This window comes from Diabrotica virgifera, chromosome 1 (genome assembly GCF_917563875.1).
Source record: "Diabrotica virgifera virgifera chromosome 1, PGI_DIABVI_V3a".
Classification (NCBI taxonomy): domain Eukaryota; kingdom Metazoa; phylum Arthropoda; class Insecta; order Coleoptera; family Chrysomelidae; genus Diabrotica; species Diabrotica virgifera.
Window position 1 is genome coordinate 236595815 of NC_065443.1, and position 26869 is coordinate 236622683.

A 26869-nucleotide genomic window follows, 5' to 3' on the forward strand; every position below is an offset into this window, starting at 1 on the left:
ATTTTGTTAGGCAGTGCTTAAAATTCGTTTTTGTTGAGTGGTGTAAACATGGGAAAAGTGGTGACATCTGGAGAGGAACGTTTACGAGTGTGTGTCGTTAAAGTGACCATTCCATCTTTTCAGCAGCTAGACTATAGCACTAAAATTCAATGAGATGTCATTTCCAATGTTTTAACCCTTAACTTGACAATGTGTATCTTAATACACACCTATTTTAGATTTTTTTTACAAAGTTTAAACCTCCAAATCTGCGTGGATATTGTAATGTGTATTTCGATACACCCCTGTTCTTTGTACAGGTAACTACACTGTTGCAATTTTTATATTTGGCGGGAATAAATTTGTCAACTTTTTATAGGTTAGTTCTGTGACGACCGTTGGCCGGGTACAATTTACCAACTTTTCCCAAGATAAAAGGAAGAAACAACAAACCTAGACCAACCTAGATAATTTGCAATAATTCTGAAACTGTCAAGCACATTTTTCGTTCCAAAAGACGTCTAGAATCATTTAAAATATCATATGACTCAACAAAGCTACAACAAAATGCTTGTAAGTCAGCTAAGGAGGAATTGCAACGCAGAATAAGCAATGGTGAACCTGATCTTCAGATTAAATATATAAATGGGATACCAAAGGTTATAGCTAAAAGAATTAATCATATCAGGAAAACTAATCAATACCCCATTGATAGCTTACTACCAAAATGTGGGAGGACTTCGTACTAAGTTAGATGCTCTAAAAATGGCTGTGAATAGTTCCTCCTATGATATTTTAGTATTAGTTGAGAGCAACCTGTGCTGTGATTATTTGGATAGTGAATTGGAATGTCAAAATTACAATATATACCGTAATGATAGATCAAGTTTAACTAGTCAAAAATCACGAGGTGGTGGCATTCTTGTTTATGTACGTAAAACTATATCTTCTGCTAGAATCCATATAGAACAGGTAACTGTGGAGCAATTATTTATTTCTTGTAATTTTAAAAGTATAAAATTCATAATTGGAGGTCTGTATATTCCACCTCAGATGCCTGAAATATATTACAATAAACATTGTGAAGCAGTTGAAAATATGTTGCAAAGGTTTCCGTTGAATAAAATATATTTATTTGGTGACTATAACTTACCAGATGCTAGGTGGTTTAATGACGATTATGGAGTTCGAGTAGAGTGTCCTGGTATAGTTACGGTCACTGAATAGTTTACACTTTAATTTTTACATTGTAATACTGCAAAAATAGCAGTGTCGTACGGATTTGATAAATGTCAAAGTCAAAAAATTTCAAAAAATCAATGCTTGTCAAAATTTCAGAAGTGTTGAAAAATAAAACAAAACGATATCAAACTCCTCCAAAATGATTCGAATGCATTTGAGTGATGCGCAAAAAGCAAGAGCAATTGCCAAACTCGAAGAAGGTTGGTCACTAAGGCAAGTTGCTGCACATTTAAACGTGAGTCATATTTGCATATGGAAAATCAAACAAAGATGTGTTTATCAATATTTAATATAAAATAGATTTAAAATAAAAGGGTATTTTAAAACCAGACTTCCTTATTTTCGTTATTAAGACCATAATCAAGTTTATTCAAAAAAACTTCTTTCTATACTTTTCATTTTGTTAAATTTTGTAAAATATATTATTTATATTATTTTGATTTTTTAATTTTAATCAACCTATTCTAGGTACACCACTGGTAACATCACTTTGACGTAAAAGATGCGTTTACACGGGGTAAAAATTTTAAAAATCGGCTCCTAGATACGTAATCCTGTAAACTATTTAATGACCGCAACTGTACATCGAATGCAGTAGGACTTGCTCAATAATTTGGTTTTTTGCAACTGTATCAATTAAATGAAATACCCAATAGTAGGAATATATATTTGGATCTGTTGTTTACAAATGACAAAAATGTACAACTTAGTAAATCTAAGGATTTTATTTTTGCTGATAGTTTGCACCATTTTAGTTACGAATGTACTTTAAACCTATTTTCTAACAATCAAGACTCTAGTACCTTATATCTACATGATTTTTACTATGATTTTAAGAATGCAAACTATTTTGGTCTTAATAATTTTTTAGCAAGTGTACAGTGGGAACAATGTTTCTCAAATAATATTAATGATTCAGTTAACAATTTTTATGAAATCTTGGCTATGGGAATTGCTCTTTTTGTACCTTTGAAAAAATATATAACTAGCTGTTTTCGTAAATGGTTTTCACCAGAATTGCGATACATAACATCTCAAAAGAGAAGAATGCATAAAACTTACAGTAAATCACAATTACATTCATATTACCTAAGATTTTGTCAACTACGTACAGAATGCAAACGAGTCAGAGAAGTATGTTGGTCTCAGTATATATCTCATGTAAATAATGAGTTCAAAACTAATCCTAGGTACTTTTGGAAGTATGTGCGTGACCTAAAGTCTAATCACTCACTACCACACTCAATGCAGTATAATGAAGAGTTGGCAGAAAATGGCCAAGACATTGTGAACCTTTTTAAGGAATACTTTCAGACAGTCTACACTCCTGGAGACCAAAATAGTTCTGTGAATAATTTAGTTTTACCTGTAAATTGTTCACAAAATATTGACTTTGCAGACATTTCTATACAAGAAATTTATAATAAAATTTTGCGTTTACCTAGTAAAACTACATTAGATCCTGATGGAATACCCAATATTCTACTTAAAAGGTGTATCTGTACTCTTACAAAACCATTGCATGTTTTATATAATTTGTCCCTAACAACATCTGTTTTTCCTGATTACTGGAAAAATAGTTATATTATGCCTATTTACAAGAACGGAGATAAAAGCAATGTTAAGAACTATAGAAGTGTTTGCATACAGTCATCTATTCCCAAACTTTTTGACAGCTTGGTTTGTGGTCAGTTAAGTTGGTTATGTCGAAATTTAATAAATAAGAATCAGCATGGGTTTTTCTCGGGTCGATCTACTATTACCAATTTAGTTTTATATCAGAATAGATTAATAAATGCTATGGAAGACTTTAAAGAAATTGATACAGTGTATACAGACTTTTCTAAAGCTTTTGATCGAGTTGACCATAGCATTTTCCTTAAGGGGGGGGGGTATGGTTTGATATATTTAATTTTTTTTACTATTTCAAATAAAAGTGCATACCTTCAAGAATACTCTCTGAAAATTTCAAATTGATCGGAGTAAAATTACCCGACATACAGAGTGTTGAATATCCCTACCTTCGACCCGCTTTGCCGCGGCTTCGCGCCAGCACGCTTGAGCGTAGTGAGAAACGTTAAACAACTGTTCGCCTTCTCTTTTGTAGATTACTCCGCAATTTAAAAAACATATTCCAATGTTCATCACTTTACTATTTGGCAGACAAATAAGAAGATGAAGATGCAGTTGTCAAAACTTTAAACGCATTTTTCTCAAAACTGCTTTTTTAAATGCGGTGGACATTGTAACTGAAAAACTACTTGACCGATCTACCTGAAATTTTGCATAGACTTTCTTTAGACATTTCTTGAGGTAACAACGTCGAGATATTTTTCGTTTTGTGCTTATTTTTTGTTTCACAATATTAAATCTGTTGGTTTTCACAAAATTTTTATCAAAAATTTCGTATTTTTGACTTCTGAGTGATACCAAAAATTTAAAAATCATTAAAAATAAAAAAACTCGACGTTGTTACCTCGTGAAACTCATAGGCTAATTAAATCTTTTTGAATTTTTTGTTTCCTACGATCCAGTGATGAGTTCTGATGTCCACCGCAAAATCCATTTTTTTTGAGCTGCCTGCCAAAATTTGTCACCAATGGCTTATTTTTTAATATTTTGGATTGAATTTTTTCTTAAATATTCTTCGAATTGTACTTAATATGTTTATTTAATTTAAAAATAAAATAATTCTACCATAGCTTCGAAAAAAATTCACAAAAATGTGCTTGATATGTTGATTTCAAACCATAACCCCCCCTTAAGAGGCTCATCGATATTGGTTTTGGCATAACCACAGTCACCTGGGTCAAGAGTTTTCTGTCTGGCCACCAGCAGAAGGTTAAGGTTGGATCCTTTCTGTCAAACTCTATTGCAGTTACATCGGGCGTTCCTCAGGGCGGGCACTGCTCACCGATTTCCTTTGATCTGTATATGAATTCTATTTTCGACTGCTTTGAAAACAGTGATGGTTTAGCTTTTGCTGACGATTTTAAAATATCGAAGATAATTTCTAGTCCTTTAGACCAACACCTTCTGCAGGAAGACCTGGATAGATTGACACATTGGTGTACAGTAAACAAACTCAACCTAAATGTCTCAAAATGCTGTTACATTAGATTTTTCAAAGGTATTAGGAAGATCAATACTTCATATAAAATAAATAATGAAGATCTGAAATATGTTTCAAAAGTTAAAGATTTAGGAGTGATTTTTGACGAAAGTTTGAGTTTTGTTGAACACATTAAATACGTAACAGTTCAGTCTTCAAAAATTAGGATTTATTTTGAGACACTGTAGTAATTTTTCAGTTAACAATGTAAGAGGAGTTAATTGTTCTTTGGTGCGATCTAAACTTGAATATGGCTCTATAGTATGGTCTCCATACCATGCAGTTCATAATATGACTGTTGAAAAAATTCAACACTAATTTTTGAGGCTCTGTACATTTAAATTAGGTGAAACTATTGTAGATCACGATTTTTCATTAATAGACAACAGTTTAAAACTTAATACACTAGAAAATAGATGTAATCAAGTAGGATTAGTATTTTTGTATAATTTAATAAATGGAAATTTAGATTGCTGTGATCTATTACAGTGTATTAATGTTGATATACAAACTAGAAATCGAAGACATGATTTTATAACATTTTATATTCCTTTCCATCGCACAAGTTATGGCCAAAATTCACCTACTATAGATCGTTACTGTAAACTTATAAATGACAAACACATTGAAATTTTTGATATATCTCTGAATATGTTTAAAAATAATTTAAATAGAGTATTTATTTAGTTTTTTTGTTAGTTCTAAGGTTACAAGTACCTACCTATTCTTACATATTTATTATTAGTACATATTTAGCTCGTAAACTTATTATTGTTAATTGTATAACTTTTAATGGGGTAATCCCGTCAATAAAATAAATAAATAAATAAATAAATAAATAATAAATAATAACGGTAGTTTTTGTGGCGATTTGTAAAGTTATTTTAATTCTGTGAATAAAATCGAATAAGGTAAGCATTGTCCTTTAGTAATATGTCAATAGTTTCGTAATTTAAATGTTTGATAAAATGTGAGCTTCGTCTAAAAAACATATGTATTTAAATTCACATCGCCAATAACACGAACAACAATAAATGTGAATTTAAATACACACTGCCCGTTTTAGACCATTTAAATAAGAACGACCAGTAATAGGTGTCCAGGGTAGTACTAGTTGAATTGTTAACTGTATAAAATTAATATAAAATAAATAATAATTAATATTAATAATTAAATAATTAAATAATTAAATAAATAAATAATTAATATTAATTAATATAAAATTAATCATAAAATTAATATATTTTGTGATTTTATTTAAATGTATTCCAATAAGTTTTAGTAATGGGCGCTGGGTATTAGTTTCAAGTTCGTCTTTGTTTCAGATTATGGCTTCCAACAGAACAAAGAGAATATACAATTAGCAACTCAATAATTAACCCCTCAAGCGGGCTGGACGGCTTTAGTCGTCCGCTCTAGATGCATAGCAGAGTGGGCTGATCGACAATTTCTGTTTTCGGTTTATGGCGACTATATTACTTAACTTATAAAGTTATGGTTTTCACTAATAGATAGCGTTGACTGCCCTGAACCTAAAACTATTTTTAAATTTATTTTATTTAAATGGGTTCCAGAGATATGGAGCAGTTTCCTGTAAGGCGAGCGAACACAGTAAGGCACGAGAATTGTCGGAAGCTGCAATAGGGTACGGGCTAAGAAAAATTTCTGCTATGTGAAATAAGGATTATATCTTGATCTAGGAATATAATTTACTTTGAAATTTAAAGATGACACTGTGTACTAAATGCTGGTTTTATAAATGTTGGGTTCGTTTTTGAAATGTAAGCTTGTCTTCAAGTGGATATCAAATTTATTGCTTTTCGGAATAGAGACCCTTTGTATTTTATTTTTAGCTAAATATTTAGTTTCATTTTATGGTGACTGAAATAAACACGTGTGTCTTGTTGTTTTTAAAAAGTGATATTATTTATCTAGTAGGTACTCCGCAAATTCAATTATTATAGTGATTTAGTTTTATTTATGTAATTATACAAACTTTTTACGAGTGTTCCTACTCCGCAAATTCAATTATTATAGTGATTTAGTTTTATTTATGTAATTATAAAAACTTTTTACGAGTGTTCTGTTTCCGACAAATTAGACTTTATAATCATAAAAATGAAGCGAGCATTTCGCTTTGATGATGAGAAAGAAGGACATCCAACTTTTACAGCAAATGTCTGAAGCTAGCGATTAAGAAGGAGACGTGGATTATATGTCTTCTGAATCAGAGGATGGTGATGAATTGGAAGACCCTCCACATTCAGTCCCTAGCTAGTAGAAAAGGGTTGATTGAAGAGCTACATCGATGTAGAACGGCTACAGTTACTAGCTCAGAAGATGAATCATCTGAAGATGAGCAAGACTTATTCCCCCTATCATGCAAAATGATACATGGACTGAGACTGGAAATGAAAGGGAAAGGTTTGTATTTAATGAAAATGTGGGGGTACATCACGATCTGATGTCAGCCGCAGAACCAATAGAATTTTATGAATATTGAATCTCCGCAACGGAGACTAATAGGCATGCACAAAATAAAATTCGAGAAAAAACTGACCAAGGACAAATGAAAAGAAGGGCTAGAGATAGAGACTGGATTCCTACTAGCGCTTCTGAAATAAAATTGTTGTTAGGAATTTTATTTCTTCAGGGCATTATCCAAAAGCCCAAAAGCAGTATGTTTTTTTCAAGAAAGAAACTTACAGAAACACCTATATTTTATCAAATGATGACAGAGAAACGATTTTTTTTGCTACTTAAATTCCTCCATTTTAGCGACAACGAAACATTTGATCCTACAATAAATATTCACCCTAGACTGTATAAAATAAAGCCAGTAATGGATTATTTGGTCAACAAATTTACAACTGCTTGTGATCTTGAACAGGATGTCTCTATAGATGAAAGCCTACTTCTGTGGAAGGGTCGATTAAGCTGGAAAATATATATACCCAAGAAAAGAGCTAGGTTTGGTATGGAGTCATACAGGCCTTGCGAGGCAAGTTCGGGGTATGTTTACAAAATTGTTATGTATACAGGAAATGATACTGACCTGCTCCCAGAAATCCACGGACGTGATATATCACGTTTGACGAAACCTACAAAAACTGTGTTATCTTTAGCCAATGATATACTAGGAAAAGGTCACAGGATCGTTACAGACTATTATTCCTCAGCCGAATTATTCGACATTTTGTGTGATTTCAACACAGATGCCCTAGGAACTGTACGCATAAATAGAAAAAATCTTCCAACGCAAGTGACAAAAAAAAGCTTAAAAAAGGAGAAAATGCTGCTGCGTATAGAAAAAAGTTATCGATGGCTTAGTGTGAAAACCTCGTATCTCATTAAATTACAATTTTACAGGAGAGACAAAAAACTGATTTTCTGCATAATATAATCTAAAAACAAAAAATACTGTTACGTATTTTAATTTGAGCACATTGAGATACATATCTGATCTTGGCCCAGAGCTGAAAGTGTTAAATGTTGCTATTAAATTGAAAATACAAATATTAACTATGAAAAACACGTAAATATCCTTGCAGTATATAGAGCCTTTGCCCAAGTAACTATGATAACCTCGTATATCTTGATATACGTGTTTTTCATCTAAAATGAGGTTGTGTTTATGATTATTTACGAGGTTTTCATTTTTCATAGCTTATTGCACACCTCCAAATACTAGGTTGATACAGTACAAATCTTTTGATTTAAGGTTTATAAAATGTTTCTATATGTCGGACTACCTTTTGTTGTTCACAAAAAACATTTCTCCAAGTCGAATTTCTTAAACAAAGACTCCAAATTAAGAACCAAATTCTTGGTTATAAATATACGTGGTATTCACACTAAATCAAGAGAGCAATTGATATATGTGGTTTCTTTTTTCGGCTGTAGAAAATATTCTGGTGTATTTGGATTTTTTCTAACAGTTGTAAATCGTGAGGTACAAAGGTGTTCAAACTAAAACAACCAAAATGTCATTTTCGAAAAAAAAAATGAGATACGAGGTTTTCACACTAAGCCATCGTTATGTGTCTTAAATGGAGCGATAAGAAAGATATAACCATGCTAAGTACAACACATGACGCTAGTATGATACAAATACAAAATAAAAGAGGGCAGGTATTACAAAAACCAGAGGTCATAGTAGACTACAATAAAGGGATGGGGGAAGTCGACCTATCAGATCAATATTTAGTCACATATAGCATGGCAAGGAAAAGGCTAAAAAAATATTATCAAAAAATATTCAGGCATTTAGTAGATGTAGCAATGTTCAATGCCTTTGTACTATACAAAAAACGAGGTGGGCCATTATCGCATTTGAATTTTAGACTAGATGTCGTTAACAGAATTTTTGAGAAATATGGTGCATCGACAGCAGTTTCCAGAAGCAGAATGTTAAATCCTGATACTCCCGCTCGACTTATTGGACGACATTTTCCAGAATTCACTCCTCCCAGTGGAGCAAGACAACATGGCTCTAGAAGATGTGTAGTGTGTAACTCACACAAAATTAGAAAGGAAACAAATGTGATGTGTACTTCTTGTGAAGCCCCACTTTGTGCTGTTCCGTGCTTTGGTAAATACCATACGTTGTTAAATTATTAGACATTAAACTTATAAACCATGTACGTTTCGCGAGTGTTCCAGTTCAAAAACATTTTAAATGTCCATCAGGATTCGTATACCTATATTGCAGTTTATCTTTTAGGTAAGTTTTTTCAACTTCTATTCAATGTAAAAATAAATGAGCGGTTTTAGTAACGCCACTAGTTCTATTTTTTTTTACTATCAAATTAGTAAATCATTTTTTACATTCTAACAAAAAATGAAACAATTTTATTATAGTAACAATTATTTTTTATTATTTTTTTATTCTTTCTATTACCCTATACTCAAACATATTACCCGCCTATGAACATTGAAAATTTATATAATCCTTTGTCGCATTTTGAGAAATGTAACAATGATAGTAATAATTATTTTTTATTAAATTTTATTTTTTCTATTACCCTATACGCACACATATTACCCGCCTATGAACAATGAAAATTAACAAATATAACAATAATTATAGTAGGTAATAATTATTTTTATTATTTTTATCCTTTTTATTATACCCTATACGAAAACATTCTACCCGCCTATGAACAATAAAAATTTATATAGCTAAATCTTGAAAAAACTTGTATAATATTGCCGTATGTACCTTTCTCAATGATCAATTACAAAAATTTAACACATATACAGAAAAAAAAAAATTCTCCCCACCACACGGTACATCTCTGTAAATATTTCTGCCCACTTAAGAGGTTAAATGATGAGGAGGTTTGTGAGTATAATATTTTAGTTCCCAATAGAAATATTGACTCCGATATTGAAAGTGATAATGAAGAATATATTATGTTACCGTCCACCCCTTTAGCATATCCTGTAATAAAGAGTGTTGATGACGATGAATTAGAAAATTCATCTAAGTTTACTATTTTATCGAATAAATTGCTCGAAAACGAGATCTTGGAAAACGAAGCAAACAATGAAAAGGTAGAAAATGCAGAAGGTGCTAAAAACAATGAGCTAGATGAGCGTATTGGGTATGTTGTAGATGAAACCTTAGCAGAACTTGATCATAAACCTCTCAATTTAAAAAAGAACAAACAACTATAAAAAGTTCAAAAGAAAAACAAAACCATGAAAGCGAAAATATACAGCTGGACAGAGGAACCTTTTAGCTACCCGGTAGATATTGAAGAGGATAATTTTCAAGTTCCAGACGAGATTTGATCTCCAATTGATTACTTTAAAATGTTTTTTGATGATATAAATTTTTGATGATATAAAAGAACAAAAACTTTAAAACAAATTCTTTTTTCCATAATGGACAGCTTGCTCCATAAAAATAAAAAACTTGGAAGACCTTCAAATGAGGACATCGCTGTTATAAAAAAAAAGAATAAGAACCATATTTCAACCCCGGCCAGAAGGTGATATAAGATTTGATAATTTCGGACACCTTACACAATTTTCCACAAAGGGCCGATGTTGCAATTGTGTAAATATCCAAACACATATAAAATGTACGAAATGTGACGTATGTCTTTGTTTTGTGTCAAAACGAAATTGTTTTTACGATTTCCATATGAGCAAGTAATCATTGTAATATTTTTGTTAGTAAAATAAATCAGTACAACCCTGGGTGTTCTTTCATTTTTCCACCTAATTTTAATTTCGAAAACAAGTACTCAAATTGGTAATGTGTATTGTAATACAAACATATTGTTTTAGGGTTTCTTGGCGTTGTGCATTCAGATACACAGGTACAAATCAAAGTCAAAATTTGTTAAAAAAAAGTTTATTAGTGAAAATGTATTAATTGACTACCCACTTCAACAAATAATGTCAGAAATAATTTTTATTTTGCATATTTCTTGTTTTGCCAAGTTAAGGGTTAATCTAAGTTTTCCTATGTATTCACTTTATAAGTAGTGGTGCAATTAAGATTAAACCAGGAAAAGCTTGTTTGCGACTAGCTGAAGGGCAATTGTCAATTTAAACAATAGCGTTGCATAAGGACAATATATAACTTAATAATATTCCTCTACATTTGTCAAATTAGGGCATAGGAGTTGATGAGGTATGCAATATATTTCCTGCAAACATGGTTTTACAAGTTATGGTTCTGAGTAGTGATATGTAGATATAAAGTTCCCGTAGAGGGACAAAAATCTTATTTACCTGTGCCTCCCTTTGTATAACAGGAGCATCTTCATCAGATGAAGATTCCCTGTTTAAAGCTTTTATTTTCAGCATATTGCTTTGGTTTTTGTTATTTTTCTTGTATGTGTACTACATTATACCGGAAAACTAGATCTATGTCTACAAAATATCACACTATCACTTCACAAATGTTCACAATATGCTACCACATTTTTATTTTTTTTGTTTTTCTTGCGGCTTATGTTATGATTTTTAAAAGATTCTGCCACAGTACATGACAGAATTCTGTCATGTACTGTGGATTCTGCTTCCTCGCTTCTGCTTCTGCTTGTTCTTGTTGTAGTTGTGGGCTGTGGGACCTTAACCTGTGCTGTCTGTGAGAAATCAAATTCGTGAGAAATCAAACGGTGGCTGAATAACGACTGAGGTGAATATAATTCACCAACCTTTAACGATTACCCAGGCGAAGATACTCAAATTTGTATGGGGTCTATAAATATGTCAGAAAACATGTCATATGTCATCATTAAAAAGTGTATCTATTTTAAAAATATCAATATGTATACTGCTGGAGATATTAATAATTAATATAGCTGTAAATTATTCTTAATAAGTGAATTAAATATTTTGTAGGCGTAAAGAGTAACCCCTAAGAAATTTAAATTCCGTTAATTATATACTCATACAATTTCGGAACGATGAATATAAGGCGAAAGTCACCAACTTCACATTGATCTGTAAATCTGTAAATTGTGCTACCCTGTATGTGTGTCTGTCATTCTAGTCTGTCACTACAAAAACAATACGTCAAAGTTGTCAAAAATATTTTTAGAAAAATATTTGTTTATCAACGTGATTTAAGATTTTGAATTTGGTGTTTGGAGTGGTGTATTTGTGATAACCAGTGTATTTTATATTTAACACGAAAGCAGAAGAAATTCAGGTACGATATGATATTTCTAACATTTCTTTCAAATCTGCCCAACCCATTTCCAAAGAATGCGTGACGCAATGTTTATAACAAATATCCTAATACATTTTTAAAACTAGAGTCAAAAGGTTCGATTAGTTTGAGACACGCGTTTCATTACAATGTTAAATGATTTACATTTATTTATAATGAAATTCATCTCTCATTATAATCAAAATGGCGGAATGTCATGTCCTGCATAAATATGTGACAAATACTTTGTGCAGAAGCTATTTCTGCAATCAATATTAGATTATCCATGGCTAATAATAATCCCAGCTTGATGTACTTGCAGGAGGATTCTCATTTTACCAATTGAAATATTTTGTTGATTTGTATAAACTGAAGGCAATAATCAAAAACATGCAAATACATACATATTATGTAAATAAATAGAGAATGTGAAATTGTGCAATATTTCAAATTTCAGCTACTAAATATGACAGTGCCCCGTAGCTAGATTATTACCATATTCATTGCTTTTAGAATTATTTCTAGTTCCTTTTATTATCAGTTTCTTTATATATTCTTTCTCTACATTGGTGTTCTTCTAGTTTTATGTTAACATATTCATGGCATATCTCCATTCACAAATTGCTATGAATATAACATTTGATTTAATGGTGACACATACACACCTCCAAATATGACTATGGATCAGTGCCATGTACATGTAAGGGTGTTTATCATCCATGGGACGATTAAGTATTCAAACGAAATTATTTCTGCCAACAGAGTAGCTGAAGTTGGAAATATTAAAGCGGAGCTGAAAGGGTTAAAAAATGTATTCAGAGTATAGGCCATTCCAACATACTGTCAATTTTAAATCAATCTGACAGTGGGGAGGCAAACATAGGCGTAACCAGGATGATCCTAAGGGGGGTTACAACTACCTGAAAGGGGGGGTTACAACTACTGGAAGGTCTCTAAAGGGTATGGTGTTAAGCGTATAGAGCTCAAAGTACATCCCAATGGGGGTTATAACCCCCAAAATCCCCCTGGTTACGCCTATGGAGGCAAACATAAATATTATTAATCTATCAATTCTTAATGTATTGTAGATCATTTTAGTTGCGTTCATTTGTAATTTGTTTTGTACAAGGATTAATTTAACATTATTACTGGAAGAATCGATAATATGCTTAATTTCTGTTGTGTTTTGAAGTGTGGAATGCGAAGTAATCATGATAAAGTTCAGTTTCATCAGTTACCATCAGTGCTACCTTTTAAGCATAAAACCAACTGAATTAAATAAGTTATGATCTGAGAGACTAAAACAATGGTTAAATACAATAATAAAGCTATAAATGTCCTATAAAAATGCTAAATAACTAACTACTGTACCTACTAGCAACATATAGTCTATCCGCTATAACTTTTCCCATGAGGTACGATTCATTTTCAATCAAATTAAGTCAAAACAGAAAGTGAAACGTACGCTGATGTGTGTAGTATATAGTATAAAGTATACAAAGGTATATACACAACAACGTTCTTTTCAATTTATGTTTTGACTTAATTTGATTGAAAATGAATTGTACCGCATGGGAAAAGTTATAGCGGACAGACTATATGTATTGTCTGCCAACAACTTTCGAAAATATTCACTCATCTTTATTTATTCACTGCTTAAAACTAAATAAAGTCGTTCAAGTACTTCTACAACTACAAAATCAAGAACAAAATGTTTGCGAAATACAACTAAAAAACCATTAAAGGTTTAAAAAAATTTAAGAAAAAAAATTTGCACTGTTGCAGACTTTTAGTCATGGCATGCTCCACTTGTCGTTGACTAGTCCCTGACTATCTCTGCGAATACACTTATAAATTGCCTCCCAGTGTGGACATAAACGTCAAAGTCTTAAAATGCCCTATAGCTTTTGATCTGGAAGTTGAAATGTACTATAAAGAATATAGCCTACTCTGCAATTTCTGATTTGTTCTGGATTCTAGAGAAGATATTTGGAAAAACATTGAGATGCAACAATTAAACAATTTATTAATTTTTCATGCTTTTGTTTTGTTTAGTTTTTTATAAAATTTTTTTTATTTATTCACAGGATGTCGAATATTCACACAAACGAATATCCTAGCCATGAGAAAAATTTTAAGATGTAGTTATTGCACATTTTTTGACATACAATTAAAAATTTAATATTCACCATTGGCGCACAAACGGGTATTATGACCGATCATATTATCAGTATGCACGCCAATGGTGAATATAAAATTCTTAATTGTATGTCAAAAAATGTGCAATAACTACGTCTTAAAACCCGCCAAATTTTATTTGCATATCTTAACTGGTTTTAAAGCAATAAATAAATCGTCATTTTGTAAACAAAAATTGAACATCCCTTATCTCGGAAATTTCGTCCGCGTTTGCGGATATAGGATTATAAAGCAAACTATCCTTATTTTCTCATGTAAAATTACCCCTTAAAGTTTGTCGCACTTATTTAGAAACACCCTGTACTGATGACGAACATGGTCAGTTGTTAAAGTACCTAACTTTTTTATTATCCAACATAAGTGAATGAATCTAAAAACAGAATGTTGAGAAAACCTGAGACTATAGTTGGGTTTTAATTTCAGTATTTTATAAATGCTAGAATAGTCCACAGGGTGGTGCGAACTTTGAGAAAAAAACACAGTTTGGTCGTACACTCAGTATACAATGAAAATTTACCTGTTTAGCAACAATATTATTACAGCGATATTGTTAATGAATAAGGCTATAACATGGTAAAAAAATCACTTAAATCGGACAACAGGTTTAGGAAATTCGAGACATCAAAAATGATCTAATTTTAGTTGATCGATTTTTTTGTACGTGAGTGTAAAAGCAGAAACTGGATTCTACTATCAAGATAACTACTTAACCATGAAAGAAACCACCCAGGAAAGCCAATATTAATAAATATGAGCAAATAATGGATTACTATGTCAAAGGCCTTTGAGAAATCGGTATAAATGGCCATGTAGACATGTTATCTAGTCATGATACAAAACAAGATTTGTAGACATATATTTACCCTGCCTAAATCCATGTTGCTCACTAATCAAGAGATTTCTACAATGCCAAGTGAGATATTTGTTTAGAATTAGTTCAAAAAGTTTAGCAATGGTAGATAACATAACAACAGAGCTATAATTTATATAACCTATAAAAAAATTTGATTTGGTCTATTTTGAAGTCTATAAAATGGGGAAAATCCCCAAAAAACCCCTAAAAGCCAGTTTTTTTGGATTTTTCAAGATGGCGCACCTTACGGAAAAATCTGAAAAAAATTAGGAATATAGTTTTTGATAAAATACACAGAATACAAAAAAATTAGACAGCGAACTCCAAAAAAAAGTTATATGCATTTTTCAAAAAAAAAAAAAAAATAAAATAAACATGCATTTTGAGGACATGTACACCCAACTTATGGGTCTATAAAAATAGACATGTTTTGTAAAAGTCTCGAATATGCCTACGACTTTATAAACTAATTACATCCTACCAAAAAAAAAAAAAAACGAAAAGTTGACGTTTTTGGTGGTGGGGCAGGGGGAAGGGGTGGAGGCTTAAAATTCTGCTGAACCTTATTTTTTAATCACATAGAATGTAAAAGAATGAAAAAATTCTGGGAATGCGGGCATTTTGCCTAGCATCTTAACGAAAGTTTGGTAAGTATAAGGAAGTATAACCTTTGGTCATTTCACTTAGATTTTAAAACTGACCAATGATTGTTCTTAAATGAAGGGCCACGGGAAAGAACGATCAGAGTCACATTTTGTTCATTTTATACAAATCCAATTTGAAAGTTTTAGTTCGTATACTTTGGTTCAGGAAAATTAAATAAAACATTTTTAATTGTAACATACAGTGATCGTTATTGGACAATCGAAACCATGCTTGGGTTCTTTCCACAAAAAGCTAAAATATGGTGGCAATATTTAAATTTCGACCAAAAATGGACTTGATCGTTCTTTCCCGTGGCCCTTCAAATGTAATGAAAATGAAAAAACATTGTTCAAACTTTGGATGGATCTTTTTTATATGAGTTGATAGAATTTTTTATGTTCAATTATTTAGTTTTAACATGCTATTATTAAATTATAAAGCATAGAATGGCCTCAAATTTGTTAAAATCTCAGATATATAATTCTATGATAAATATGAAGGTTATTACAAAAATATCCTAAACGTATTTTCTTAATTGTATGTTAATTCAAAAATACTTTCACATATAAAAATAATTTAAGAGATTGGGAATAAGTGTTGAAAAAATAACAAAATTTGAATATCTGGGCGTGTTTATGAATAGATGTTTGTTTGGCAAATGCATTAATTATATAATGGAATATTAATTAAAGTGGTCGGCAATTTAGAATGTTTATATTTAAAAATTGTAAATAGATGATCATAAATAGAAATATATTGATAAATTTTTTTTATAGTTTCATAACATTTTAAATAAATATGCTTTCTAATAGCACTACAGCCCAAGTTGAACCTTGGTCTTAGGTTAAAGCAATTTAGGATGTTTATACTTAAAAATTGTAGATACAGGCACAGGATCATATAAATAGAAATAATATTTCTAAGTATGTATTCTAAGTATTTTTAAGTATATTGATAAGTTTTTCAACAAAATCTGTTAACATACAATCTAGTAACTGCGTGTTTAACGCACCACTTAAACCTTTTGTCCGATTTAAGTGATTTTTTAGTATGTTATAACCTTATTCTTTAACAATGTCGCTGTAATAATATTGTTGCTAGACAGGTAAATTGTCATTGTATACCGGGCGTACCAATCAAACTGTGTTTTTTCTCAAAGTTCACCACACATTGTGAAATATTCTAGCATTTATAAAATACTGAAATCAAAACCCAACCATAGCCTCAAGCTGTCTTAACATAATGTTTTTTGATTCATTTGCTTATGTTTGATAATAAAAAAGTTAGGTACTTTAACAATTAGCTATGTTCTTCATCAATACAGGGTATTTCTAAATAAGTGCGACAAATTTTAAGAGGTAATTCTGCATGAAAAAATAATGACAGTTTGCTATATAAACATATGTCCGCAAATGCCTTGTTTCCGAGATATGGGATGTTGAAATTTTTCTTACAAACTGACGATTTATTTATTGCTCTAAAACTGTTTATGTTATGCAAATGCAATTTGGTAGATTTTAAGAGGTAGTTATTGTGCATTTTTTGACATACAATTAAGAGTTTTATATTCTCCATTGGCGCGCATACGAGTAGTATTACCCATATAAAAAAAAAATAAAAAAACGGTGACCAGTACTAAAAATTCGCAATTGATGAATTCGATTTATCTCTGAAAGATAAATAAACGTATAAGTTTTCGTTTTTCTAAATAGTTTTTTTTTGAAAATTTTTTTCAAATTCAAAAACGAAAAATTTTCAAATTGATTTTTCTAGAAAACTGTATCCTACCGATTTAAAGCAAGAATATCTTATAGTTTTAGAATACCCCACAATTTTATAATTCAGTGTCAAAAATACTTAAAAGTTAGAGACAAAAAATTTATGCTATAAAATAACTGCAGCCCTTATGCTATAAAATAACTGTGAATAAATTTGTCTCTGGAAGATAAATAGGCGTACTAGTTTTAGTTGTTCTAAATAAAAGCGTTCTGGAGGTATTAAAAAAACTAATTACAAGGCGCCATCTTCAAACAACTCTAGCTCCCTTAGGAAATATTTTCAGTCTAGGTGAATGGGGTTAAATTATCTTAAAAATTATCTTAGGAATCTCCGATCTTCGTTTACCAGGAGAGTTTCGGGTCACCTTCGATATGCTAAAGCTAAATACTTAGTGATATTATACAAATAAAGTAATATAGAAATGATGCCTGCTAACCAAAAACAAAGTTTTCGTTGTAATAATGCTCGCATTCTCAGCTTGTTTTTTTATAGTTTCATAACATTTCAAATATGCTTTCTAAAACTTGACCTTCAGTAATTTTTGAGCGTCTCAACCTGTACTGTTCTAAAAAAGTTTTACCTGATTTCAGTTGCTTTTGCTTTGGTGTTTCACTTAGCTTCCATTGTGCGAAAGTCAAAAGCACATACTTGGTCGGATCTTAAGGAATTTTCTGAGTAGTACCGTTGATTGAGGTATTGGTGGTACCACCAATATGGTAGTACACAACCACTGTGTTCTAGTCCCTCTTTTATTTTCTCGTATCTTTTTCCTTGAACTCATTTTGCATGGTCATCAGTGTAAGAAAAGTACAAAAAAAATATATTCTGTAGCAAAGCATCATAGACCCTAACTACACAGTAATAACTATACCTAGACCTAGATAATAGTTTGTGGAGCAATATCTTCTTCCTTACTGTGTGGTAATCTGCTATTCTATTAGTGCAAGGGCTTGCCAGGCCTAAATCTTCCTTGTACATAGTAGGTTATCATACAGTTTAAAAGATGATCAATTACTATGAATCCTTTCCTGGTTTTAGTGAGACTATTATTTTAGATTTTCTCCACAGGATGTGTTGTATAGTTACAAGATCTAGTTTTTTTTATTGTTGCTCTAGCTCTAGGTACTTGATTAGTTCAGTGCATATATCATCTGCACCTGTAGAATTTATTTATTAACGGCATCCATTTACAAAAGTTTTAACAAAGCTACAGCTTAACAACAATAAATGTTTAAAATATCAAACATCTCAGAATAATAAACTATAACAAACTTACTCCACGAGGAAAATAAACTTCCTGTAGCTGGCTGTATATATACAGAGAGAGTCTGTAAAGTGGAATAAATTCAATATCTCAAATACTAATTGTTTTTTTGGAAAATGCTCAGACCCGTCGATTAGTATTTCAAATTGTCCTTTTTGACATTCAATAAAAATGTATACAGGGTGTCCCAATTTAGAGATATGACGTCATCGTTTTTCGATCTCGATTTTCTTAAATGGCAACACTGTCATTTTGATAGCTAATTTGATAGGGTTTGTAAAGTTATACATAACTGCAAAATATCAAATTTTTATTCTCTACCATTTACAAGATAATAGAAAATAACAAAGTTATATCTGTAATTTGGAATATATTCAATAATTAAAATACTAACTGTTTTTTTGAAAAATGCTCAGACCCGTCGATTAGTATATCAAATTGTCATTTTTGACATATAATAATAATGTATACAGGGTGTCCCAATTTAGAGATATGACGTCATCGTTGATTTTCTTAAATGGCAACACTGCCATTTTGATAGCTATTTTGATGGGGTGTGTAAAGTTATACACATCTGAAAAATTTCAAAATTTTATTCCCTACCATTTACAAGATAATAAAAAATAACAAAGTTATGAAGAACAAGAAGTAATCAAATAATAATTGAATTTATTTATTTCAATTAAGCAAATGCTCATAACGTTGCCCATTGACAATTTGACAATAATTGAGGGCAACATTATGAGTTTTTGCTTAATTTATTGAAATAATTAAATTCAATTATTAGTTGATTACTTATTTTTCATAACTTTGTTATTTTTTATTATCATCTAAATGGTAGAGAATACAAATTTGAAATTTTGCAGTTGTGTATAACTTTACACACCCTATCAAAATAGCTATCAAAATGACAGTGTTGCCATTTAAGAAAATCAACGATGACGTCATATCTCTAAATTGGGACACCCTGTATACATTATTATTATATGTCAAAAAGGACAATTTGATATACTAATCGACGGGGCTGAGCATTTTTCAAAAAAACAGTTAGTATTTTAATTATTGAATATATTCCAAATTACAGATATAACTTTGTTATTTTCTATTATCTTGTAAATGGTAGAGAATAAAAATTTGATATTTTGCAGTTATGTATAACTTACAAACCCTATCAAATTAGCTATCAAAATGACAGTGTTGCCATTTAAGAAAATCGACGATGACGTCATATCTCTAAATTGGGACACCCTGTATACATTATTATTGAATGTCAAAAAGGACAATTTGAAATACTAATCGACGGGTCTGAGCATTTTCCAAAAAAACAATTAGTATTTGAGATATTGAATTTATTCCACTTTACAGACTCTCTCTGTATATCATAAATCACAAAAATACTAGATTTGTTGTAAAAGGTATATTTAAAATACCCTAAATAAGGGTTACACTGAAACAAAACGTTTTCGGATTAAGAAATCCATCATCAGTGTTTATAAAAAGCCAAAAAATAGCATGCCTGAGCCACCAAAATATTTTGGGTAAAAACCCTTTAAGTGTAAACAGTTATGTTATGTTACATGTTAATAAAAAAGTTTAAAGATGTTGCAGATATGCCTGGATATTACCCAGGGCAACACAGGACTCTTACCACGTGGTTGGAATTTTTTTGAGGATTGAAACCTCACATATTGAATTTCAATGGCCAACTGACGGATCAAAGTCAAACAAATACTAACTTGTAAACAAATGTTATCATATCTGCATATGATGCCTGAAGACGTCATGCGCACTCGGCAGTAGCATTCGTCATCAGCATTCAAAGGGTTAAGACTAACGAGTGAACAATTGAGGACAACCTATACGAGTAATAGCATTAATGACTTTGTGTAGGAAACATAAATCTAGCAATGTCCTCCTTGACTCAAGTGTTGGTAAATCAAGATTGTCTCTTACCCACTGATTGTATTCATATTCCTCTCTCCGGTATCCACTCTTAAAAGCTGCTATTTTCAAAAATTTATTTTGGATCCTTTCAATTGTTCAATGTAACAGTTGTATGATGGGGACTGTACAACTGATTCTCTAGAATGGGCCTAACGAGATCACAATAAAGTCTTCTAAATGTGAACAAATAGCAGTATATAGTAGTGAAGTGTGGTCATGGAAGGTTTGTGTTTGTGTCTTGATTCGGTTCCCTTTTAACCTTAGACCAATGTAACCTTATACTAAAAGTAAAGTTTATGTAACTGTTTGTTTAAGTTAGTTAAAGCTCAGCTTAGGTCTAGTGTTACAGTTTTCAGGTCGCGCGAGCGCTACTAACCCAACATATTCTTAGCCGGGACCGACGGCTTTACGTGCCCTCCGAAGCATGGTGGCGGCTCAGTTAAATTAAAAATTTAAAAATTTCTTGGCGACCCGAACGACGACTGATTGTATTTGATAGATGCTTTTACAATTCTGTCAATATTATATTTTTTGTTTTCGATCTTGCGTTCGTATTTCTTATGTGGGATGCTTTCCCTAGATTTGATTTCCTTGTGTTTTTTCGTTTTATATATTACGGCTTCATTGCTTCTGCAGTTCTATGACGTAATGTCCCAGCATACCAATCTAGTAATGTTGCATTGCATTTTCTTTTTTAAAATATTTATTTGCCCATTTTCATAGCTTGGATCTTCTTCTGGTTATCCATTGGTTATCCGAGGCTGTGATTTCGGTTCTGTGAGAATAGGGAACTTGCGTAAAATTTTAATTTCGAAAAAAATGTTAGAAATCACAACAGAACATAATTTAAAACATGTATCAAAGATAAAAAAGTTTTGTTTGTCTTCCGTTTGGCCCCTAAAGACAATTAAAAATTCAAATTATACCAGCCAGCCCAAAACGCGTCGTGACGTCATCCAGTTATATGTTTACATTCCGCACTAACAAAGTAAACAAAATTGTATATAATTTTAAATTAGACATTATAAACGTCAGTAGAAAATACAGTTATGTGACGTTACAAGTGTTTTTTATCGTTTGAACTATTCATAGAAAATTTGTACTTTTACAAAATGGTTTCATTTTCCATAGTAAACCTTCTTTCCTTTCCTTCAATAACTATATCAAACTCCAATTTCAACAAACTGGTATATATTATTACAATGACATACGATAAATGTCATTAGAATGTAAATATTTTTCTTTTATTCCGCGACGACGAGCTGGCCAAATACCCAGGTAGGTGAGGCCAATAAACTAAAGAAGAAGAATATACCTATTTAAATATAACCATAAACGGAACCATATAGTTAAACTATGTGACGTCACGGGTCGTTTGAACTATTTTAAAATACAGAAGACTTTAAATTTGTACTTCTAAGTTATTATGAGTTTTTGAAGCGTGAAATTTTGGAAAAATCATTTTTATACAAAACTGAACATTATTATGTAATCTGGAAATGAAGTCGTTGATGTTGCAGCCAAAAAGGCATTGAATTCAGCTTAAATATTTATAACTCATTAGATATTATTAATTTGTATAAGCAAGATGTTAGGGATAGATGGGAGGCTCATTACAGAAAATCTTCATCCAATTCTGAAAGTCATTATTTTAAAATTCACCCAGTATTACCAAAAATTATTCCACACATTAACACTTGGAATTATAATAGGCGACATTCGTCTATATTATCGCGTTTAAAATTGAATCATGGACGTTTTCCAGCCCATTTGTTTCGGATCTTGGACTCTCCACATTGTACCCATTGTCCGGAAAATCCTGTAGCCGATATAAATCATATTTTCCTGGAGTGTCAAAAATATACTGCATATACAGATACGCTGTATCAAGAACTAAAAAAACTTACAAGTCTACCGATTAGTATCACTACTCTGTTAGCACAACAAGACAAAGGAATTTGCGATATTTTAATTAAATTTATCTTAGAAGCTAAAATAGATATATGAAAAAGTAATTATATCTAGAAAATACAACCAATTTTAAATTAAAAAATTCTGTGGCAAATAGACATGCTCTAATGCCATCCACTCTCATCACACATACACACACACACATTATTATGGAATAAAAAAAATGTGCAAGTTCCCTAGTTCTTATTTTTACCTTAGTCGGGTTGCTAGCCTCACGTCTTTTATTATGGTTTGGAACCAGCAACAATCTGAGCCATTGAATCTACCCAACAACAGTGCAGGCAGTTAATCTTAGGTCTAAAGTATATTTGAGGGGGTTAGAAGTAAAAGGGTTTAAGTGCATTTTCTTTAAATTTTACTCTAAGTACAGATTCGCATACTTAAATGGTATTAGAACTTGGTGGTAAAACGATTTAAGCATATTTCCCCCTACAGTCGCCATCTATCGCCATTACAACAACTTTTATAGAAGCTAGTTTTCAAAAGAAACAAAAGTCAGCAACAGCATATGATACTGTTTGGAGACAGGGATTAATATATAAACTGGCCCGTATTATCCCCTGCAGAAAGATAATTAACCTCATTGACAACATGCTGACAAACATAGCCTTCCAGGTTATAATGGGAAAGGAGACGAGTAGACAGATGAAACTTAACAATGGTCTTCCACAGGGTTCTGTACTTGCCCCTTTATTTTTCAGCCTCTATATTGCTGACATGCCTGAAACCGAATCTCGGAAGTTTGGATATGCTGACGACTGGACCCTTGCAACAAGCCACCAATCTTTAGAAACTACAGAAATCACTCTCACGGATGACTTATCCATCCTCAGCGAATACCTTGGAGACTACAGCCAAGAAATGGAGACTACAGCCAAGAAATGGAGACTACAGCCAAGTACTACAAAAACTGAAGTATCAGCTTCTCATCTCAACAACAAGCTGGCAAACAGAGAATTACGAGTGTATTTTAATAACAAGCTGTTAAAACACAATAAATACCCGAAATACCTTGGGGTTACTCTAGACGAACGCTCACATTCAGAGAACACCTGACGAAAACAGCAGCAAAATTGAAAACACGCAACAATATAATACAGAAACTCTGCGGCACTACATGGGGGTCCACAGCATCAACATTAAGATCCTCTGCTCTTGGCCTGATATATCCGGTGGCAGAATACTGTGCTCCAGTGTGGCTAAATAGCAGGCATACCCACCTGGTCGACACCCAACTAAACCGTGCTATGCGTATGATAACAGGCACAATTAAGCCCACCCCTACAATGTGGCTACCTACCCTTAGTAATATAGCACCACCCAACCTACGCCGCGAACATGCATTGGTTAAAGAATATAACAAAATAATGGACAGTCGCCAGCTTCTAGTCCACAACGACATCCCCGATATTCTTGGAAACCGTCTCCGATCCAGGTTACCCCCTCTACAATCTGCTCAAGCGCTGCAGCAATCCAACTTTGACTTAAATACCCGATGGAGAGAAGATTGGGAAAGTAGGACAGATCTGCATTACCATAGTCTACCGGACATCATAGGGAAACCTGGCGAATTTGAACGTCCCCGTAAGATTTGGGCAGCCCTTAATCGAATTCGAACAAACTGTGGAAGATGCGCCGACTCCCTCTACAGATAGGGTAAACTCCCCTCGCCTTCTTGTGACTGCGGCGCTGCAAGACAGACGATCAGTCACGTTGTTCAGGACTGCCCACGCAGAGCATACACAGGCGACCCTATAGACTTTGTAATGGCAACCGAAGGGGTCAATCGAATATATAAAAAAATTGGACATCTGTTTGTGATGCATTGTATAATGCATAAATCTAAATGTATTCTGTGATGTACTTAAGCCATACGCTAAATAAATATCGCCATTACATTTAGTTCACTGAAAACAATTGCAGTTTGCTTTGGTAGTAAACAGGTTTAACCGTGCGCTTGAACCGTTTTACCACAAAACTATTTTTAATATTCTGTAAAAACAAATAGTAATAAACGGGGTTAAGTGCGCTTGAACCATTTTACCATAAAACAATTTTTAGTATTCTGTAATGTGTAAAAACATACAGGATTAAAAGTATTATGCAACGTGCAAGTTGTAGTTACACTGTTGATAACGACTGGGACAAAAATGATTAGTAATATGTAGTTAACGTCTGCACTTGAACCGTTTTACCAGTAACATTTATCAACACCATGTACCGATTCAAATACATTTTTTAATAATTGAAAAAAAGGAAGGATATAGTAAGAGTAATAATATACCCTTATATTTTTATGATTTTATAGTAATAGCACATATTTTAGTTTAATGAGTTCTAGAATTTATAAAACTCAAACAACTTTGAAGCTGATGATCTCAGAACTATTAAAACTGCACTTAAACCCTTTTACGTCTGGCCCCCTCATTTTATAAAATCATCATCATCATTGGTTCTACAAACCATGGTGGGTCTTGGCCTGTTCCAGAATCAGCTTCCATTCCTTCCTATCCTTCGCCTTTGTTTTTCAATTTCGTCCTCTTAATACGCGCAAGTCGTCTTACACCTGGTTCTTAAATTTGGTGCTCTGGGCCTGTCTCTTCTCTTCATTTCATCCGGTCTTTGGTTATAAATGTGTTTTGGCGGCTTTCGGCTTCCATCTAATTTATTCCCCTAAGAGGCCTAGCCACCGCAGCCTGTTTATTTTGATAAACTTCTAATTAAAAAAAAAACAAAATGTCGAAACCCAAAAGACTCCATTTTCAAACAAATAAATGTTTAAAAATAATAAAATCTTTGGATTTCTTAATTCGGAAACAGATTCTCTCTTATACCTATTCCCATCCTTCTAAAAATTGTAAGGAATAAAGGGTGATGAATGTATAGACATGGGGAGTCTACATAGTTGCACTCCACAACATATCAATTCACCGAGGTAAAGATCAACAAATCTGCTTCCTAGTACTCGATACGTGAGTAAAACCGTAGGTAGATAAAAGGCATTATATTTAATTTCGATTCAGAGATCATTACCATCTTTCTATGGACCATTTCGAACTCTTTTGTTCTCATCAGGAAAGCAACTGTAATTTTGTAATGATGCTCTGAATCGAAAATAAACACCTTTGCCATTCATGCCAATTACAAAATATAATTAACATTAAGACGCTATAGCGACCTCTATTAACAAAATGTCGAAACCCAAAAGACTCCATTTTCAAACAAATAAATGTTTAAAAATAATAAAATCTTTGGATTTCTTAATTCGGAAACATATTCTCTCTTATACCTATTCCCATCCTAAAAATTGCAAAAATTAAATATAATGCCTTTTATCTTCTAATTTTTATTTTGATATCTTATAAAGAAGGGTCCGTTAAATTGATATTGATATGATTGGTACATTCCAATTGGTTTTCTTCTTAATATGCATCATATATACTGAGAATAACTTTTATAGGTCGAATAAATTATCTGCATGTCTAGAACATTATTGGACAATTCAGCGAATATTGTTTATCAATAAAAATTATGCATATTGAATTGATTAATAGTGTGTACAATTGAATGTTATATTTAAACTAAGCAATAAACCATACATGGTTTTTAGACCAGGGCGGATCTGTTTTGAGGTGGATGTGAGAGGTGGCATTCAAATTTTTGCAGATAAAGTTAGGTGACAACTTCAATAATTATAATTGACTTATAATCTCAAATATGCCCGGAACATTAATAAAAAAATTAAAATACTTAAAAATTTCGAAAAACATCGAATTTTTCTACTTTCTCTGCTTATAACTTTAAAACGATTTATTTTGGAACAAAGTCGTATAGAAATAAAATAAAGATAATTCAATTTTGTATGACACAGGACTGGTTAAAAATGTCTTAAATTATTACTCTTTCTACAAAATAGCAATAAATACAAAATAAGGGGGCAAAATAAGCCTGATTTTGTTCAACGTTTTTCAACCACTTTGGTTGTAGTTAAAACCTTCGTAATTCGCTAAAAAATACTTATAACATACTTAAAGAGTTCACCAAATTTCATTAAAATCGACCTAATAGATTTTGCATAAAAATGTTGCAATCTAATTTTTTTTAAGTTCAAATTTTTTAAAAACTTTCTGAACAAAAAGTAGACCATTTAAAAGTTTGCTAATTTTTTTGCATATTATAAACAAGCGCTCTACCTACATATCTAATACA

At 31.9% G+C, this 26869-nt stretch overlaps 2 protein-coding genes across 7 annotated transcripts in view; one reads left to right on the forward strand and one right to left on the reverse strand.

Annotated features, from left to right (window-relative positions):
- Nucleotides 1-11540, reverse strand: part of LOC114326725 (calcineurin-binding protein cabin-1) — a 262120-nt gene extending 250580 nt beyond the window's left edge. For 3 of the 5 annotated variants that reach the window (XM_050648086.1, XM_050648079.1, XM_050648068.1), the window contains exon 1: nucleotides 11081-11539. In XM_050648086.1, the coding sequence (XP_050504043.1) occupies nucleotides 11081-11155 (75 nt within the window). In that variant the 5' untranslated portion in view covers nucleotides 11156-11539. Of the gene's footprint in view, nucleotides 1-11080 lie in introns of all 5 variants that reach the window. The other 2 variants (XM_050648093.1, XM_050648090.1) reach the window with 1 other exon arrangement.
- Nucleotides 11541-11841: 301 nt separating this feature from the next.
- Nucleotides 11842-26869, forward strand: part of LOC114326726 (uncharacterized) — a 149115-nt gene continuing 134087 nt past the window's right edge. For both annotated transcript variants that reach the window (XR_007697443.1, XM_028275149.2), the window contains exon 1: nucleotides 11842-12005. The gene's annotated coding sequence lies outside the window, so the exon portion shown is untranslated. The remainder of the gene's footprint in view (nucleotides 12006-26869) is intronic.